We start from the raw sequence: 4,637 nt of genomic DNA, 5'->3' as shown, positions 1-4,637 counted from the left end.
AGAGAGACGGGGGGAAGAGAGAAAACGAAGGAAAGAGAGAGACTGGGCGGGGCCGGCAAGCTGGGGGGTGGTAGTTGAGGGGGGGTGGAGGAGACGGGGGAACCGATGGGATGGGGGGAAGCTTACCTGCTTCCTCCTCCCTGCTCTGTGTGGAGCTCCCCCGCTCCTCCCCCCCACGATTTTCGCGGGTCCCCTTTCTTGTATACATTTATTTTCTAAATAAATAAACATGGGGGGAAAGCCTAAAGCTGCAATCATTAAACACAGGTATCCAATCCTGTTTTTGCTGAATCAATGCCAAGGGCATAGAATTTGTAGAGGAAGATTAGCAGGCTCAAAGAGGGTACAAAAAAACATAAGCCTTGCTGGATCAGACCAGTGGTCTATCTAGTCCAGCATCCTGTCTCAGACTGTGGCCAACCAGTTCCTCTGGATAGCCAACAACAGGGCATAGAGGCTGAGGCCTTCCCCTGATGTTGCTTCCTGGCTCTGGGATTCAGAGGCTGAGTGCCTTTGAATGTGGAGGTTCCCCTGAGGTACTTAGACGTTTCCCAGCCTGCCACTCGCCTCAACAAACCCACCAAAATGACTCTCCCTCCCCAGCCATGTTTCCTTCCAAAAGCCTGGCCATGTTCCTGTGCCTTTAATACGAGCCTGACAAATTTAAGAAGCGGAGTTTTTCCTGTCATAGATATCTGAGGAAGTGAGCTCTGAAGTATGGTGGCCAACTTGAGAAACAAAATGTCCTTCCTCTTTAAGAGAGGCATAATGGGATGTTATTTCCCAGCCGATGTTATTTACCTTCATGCCCTGAGAAGTGTCAGCTGCTCATCAGAACATATTATGCCTCTATGAAAGGGATGGGAAATTCCCCCCCCAGGCCTGCTCTGTTGACATCCCTAGCTTTGACTCACAAAAGATTATACTGAAATAAATTTTGTTGGTATTCAAGGAGCGCCATGATTTCTGTATGCCAGGGAGGTACAAGAGCAGACCCAGTTAAAAAGTTGGCAGTCCCACCTAAAGCAGGCTCTTTAGTTCTCACAGAGACTAAGACACACACACACCCATGTAACAATGTGGTAATTTCATACACGGGAGGGAAAGGATCCTGTTTAATAGCAACATGCCTATGCGGGTTGCCAACTTTTAAACATGTCCCATTAGGACTTAAAAAAAAAAAAAGCGGTGCTGGAACTCTCAACAGGGAAATGAAGTTTTTGACCTGTATACTGAAAACTCATGAACTTTTAAACATTTTATTTTTAAAAAATGTTGCTGAAGAAGTTCTGGAACTCTGTTCCAGTGTGTTCCCCCAGGGATCCCATTAATATCAGTTTGATCGGCAGCAAAACACCAGGTGATATAATTTCCCTCCATGCCACCAAAAGCTTCAACAGGCTATTTCTGCCCGTTAAACCTCTATTAAAGAGACAGAACTCCCCCTCCCCTCCACCAAATGGCTACCTTAGTAAAATTGAAAAAGAAATTTCATCAGGTAGAATGGTGCTATACCTTGAATGTTCCCCAGTGCAGGTGCGACTTCTCTGTTTATCTCTTTTCTTATTCTGGTCCTCCAGCTCTGCTTACTGTACAGCATAGCTGGGACCAGGGGTCGTTTCGTAGAAAAAGAGCTAGGGGAACTCATTAGCATAACTCATTAGCATATGCCACACCCCCTGAAATCAGGGGCCCGACGGTGGACCTGCAAGGCCGGCGGGAGTGCGAGGAAGCCCCGCCAAGGCCCTCCCTAGCTCCAGGCAGGCAGGGGTGGGGAGAGGCGGGGAGGAAGCAACTTACCCTCCCTCTTCTCCTGCCTCCTTCTGGCTGAATGAGGGCTGGAAGCGGGGCGGCTGTAAGCAGGGGCAGGGCTTCGTCATGTGCCCCGCCCCCTTGCACCTCACCCGGGGGAACTGCGTTCCCCCGCGTTCCCCCCCGAAATGACCTCTGGCTGGGACAATGGTTGTTTTAACAGGCAGAGAAGGAGACCATGGATGGAGCCTCAGAAGGGAAAGGTGGGGAAGTCCAACTACTGCTCCATTTCCTGCTGTATTAAGAAATTTAAAGATATAGGGTCCATCTGTGGGATTATCTGGCCACTCTAGGAATATAGCGTGTTTAAAGTCTCCCTAGGTTTGCTAACATCCAGCTGGGCCTGGAGATCTCCCACTGTTACAATTGATCTCCAGAGTCCAGACAATAGAGATCAACTCCCCTGGAGAAAATGGCAGCCTTGGTGGGTGCACTGTATGGCATGTTACCCTGCTGAGGTCATTCCCCAAACCCCACCCTCCTCTGGCTCCACCCCCCAAATCTCCAGGGATTTCCCAATCCAGAGTTGGCAACCTTTCGTCTCCCTCGCCCTGTGCAATCTTAAGTGCATCACGAAACTTTACAAATTAGGTATCGTGAGCGTAACCCCATACTATCCCTTTACATATAAGGCCAATGAAATCAATAAATAAATAGATTTTTATTTTATCCACACGCTCACCCCACTCAATCAAGAACCCAAAAGGTATCGTTTAGTTCTTACTTTTTGCCACGCAACGTTGCAAAGACAGGAAGAGGACGGCCAAAGTACAAAGGGCAGTCATGAAGCTTCGAGGAACACCGCACATTTTGGAGGTGAGAGAATTGTGTTTTATGGTTTATTAGGTTATGTTCATGTTTGTTTCTTTAAAAGGAAGGGGGGGCCTCAATGAGTCAGGAAGGAAAGAATGCAGAAAGCAACATCTATCTCTATCCGGCATGTCCCAGCTTTGGCATATCAGAAGGACATGCACTGGTTATGCATTGAGTCAGGGGAGATATATATATATATATTAGCCTATCAACAACTGCCAGGCCCAGTTGAGTTGACACTGTTGGAATATACAACTTCAAGTATACAAAAGAAGAATCTCCCGCAGAGGGCGGTGAACGGCAAAGCTAGGGCCACCTTTTTAAAAAAAATCTGCTAAATGGTCTTTCCTTACTTGCTTTCTGTTTCTTCCGAACGAAATGCTTCAACCTCTTTAAACTGGGTGGGCATGCCTGGCACACTACAGCTCTTTATGGACAAAACCTCACCTTGCCAACAGAAAACATCTTGCATTCATATTGGAGAGGGCTGGCACGCAAGGAAACCATCCCAAGGTCCGTGTCGCAGGAGCGAGCAGAGGAGCCGGAAAAGAAGAACCAGTTCACCTGACTAGAATTTTAACAAACACCAGTATTGAACTGGATCACTGAATGTTGTCACTAACCAGGGCCGGCTCGAGGTGTTTCTGCGCTCTAGGCGAGGCTGCCTTGTGGTGCAGATGCCAACCTCCCGGTGGGGCCTGAAGACCTCTGGAGCCAGCCACCCTTTTGCTACCGCCGCCACCGCCTCCTCCCTCCTGCAGCTGTCAGACCCAGCGAGCACGCCCCACATGTTCCTGCAGCGCCCTCCAAGATGGAAGAGATGTTTCTCTCGTGCTCTGCTTCTGAAGGCAGTTTGGGAGGGAGGTGGGGGGGATCCTGTCTCCAGGCGAGGGATGCTCACTGGATGCCTCTCCCCAATTAGCAAAGTGCTGACACTTGGAGAGCTGCTTGCGGGCTTTTGGCGGGGGGGAGGGCACAGCTCGGCGCCCCATCCAGGGCCCAGCACTCTAGGCGAATGCCTAGTTCGCCTAGTGGGTGAGCCGGCCCTGTCACTAACCCTTCTGGATCCTTGTGGAACCAAAGACAGAAGATCTTGGAGACCCTTTGCCTTTCTTCATTTCACCAAACGCCTAATTAGATAGGACCTGGAAGAAAGTGTACAGATTTCTGATAGAGCGGCTAGGCCTCCCACTCAGGGTTGCCAGCCTCCAAGTGGTGGCTGGGGATCTCCTAGTGATCTCCAGGCAACATAGATCAGTTCACCTGGAGAAAATGGCCACTTTGAAAGGCGGACTCCATGGCACTGAAATCCCTCCCCTCTCCAAACCGTGCCCTCCTCAGGCTCAACCCCCCAAATCTGCGGGGTTTTTCCCAGCCCAGAACTGGCTAATCTACCCACTGTGGGAGGAAGCCTCCTGCCAGCAGCTGCCCTTGCCAGGGGTCATTTCGTAGAAAAAGAGCTGCAGGAGCTCATTAGCATAACGTATTAGCATATGCCACACCCCCTGACATCACCGGAAGTGTGCACCAGCCCCTCTGACAGGCAGAAGCACCTGGGATCCATTCTTTCCCCCCTCTCCCTTCCCTTCGCCTCCAAGTCGGGCAAAGGAAAAGGGGAGGGGGAGGATCTCAGGCGCTTCTGCCTGACAGAGGTGCTGGCGTGCCCATGGCCAGCCTGGGTGAATTATAGAATCATAGACTCATAGAGTGGGAAGGGACCTCCAGGGTCATCTAGTTCAACCCCAAGCACAATGCAGGAAATTCACCAGTACCCCCCCACACACCCCAGTGACCCCTGTTCCACGCCCAGAATATGATTTAAAAAAAAAACCTCCAGGATCACTGGGGGCTAAACTGGCCTGGAGAAAACTTGCTTCCTAGCCCCAAAGTGGTGATCAGCATTTCCCTGGGCATGTAAGAAAGGGCCACAAGAACTAAGCACTGATGCAACCCTTCCTGCTCTACCTCTCATGATTTGCCTAAGTTTACACAATCAGCATTATGATCCTTTT

At 50.2% G+C, this 4,637-nt stretch overlaps 1 protein-coding gene across 1 annotated transcript in view; it reads right to left on the bottom strand.

Moving 5' to 3' along the window:
• The window catches only part of LY6G6F (lymphocyte antigen 6 complex, locus G6F), a 24,515-nt gene extending 21,894 nt beyond the window's left edge, over positions 1 to 2,621 (bottom strand). Inside the window, exon 1 of the mRNA XM_015420574.1 lies at positions 2,537 to 2,621. Within this exon, the coding sequence (XP_015276060.1) occupies positions 2,537 to 2,621 (85 nt within the window). The remainder of the gene's footprint in view (positions 1 to 2,536) is intronic.
• Between the last annotated feature and the right edge of the window lie 2,016 nt (positions 2,622 to 4,637).

This window comes from Gekko japonicus, unplaced genomic scaffold (genome assembly GCF_001447785.1).
Source record: "Gekko japonicus isolate JY-2015 unplaced genomic scaffold, Gekko_japonicus_V1.1 scaffold753, whole genome shotgun sequence".
NCBI classification, from domain to species: domain Eukaryota; kingdom Metazoa; phylum Chordata; class Lepidosauria; order Squamata; family Gekkonidae; genus Gekko; species Gekko japonicus.
The sequence above is the reverse complement of the archived record's forward strand: the minus strand, read 5'-3'. Positions and strand labels throughout refer to the sequence as shown.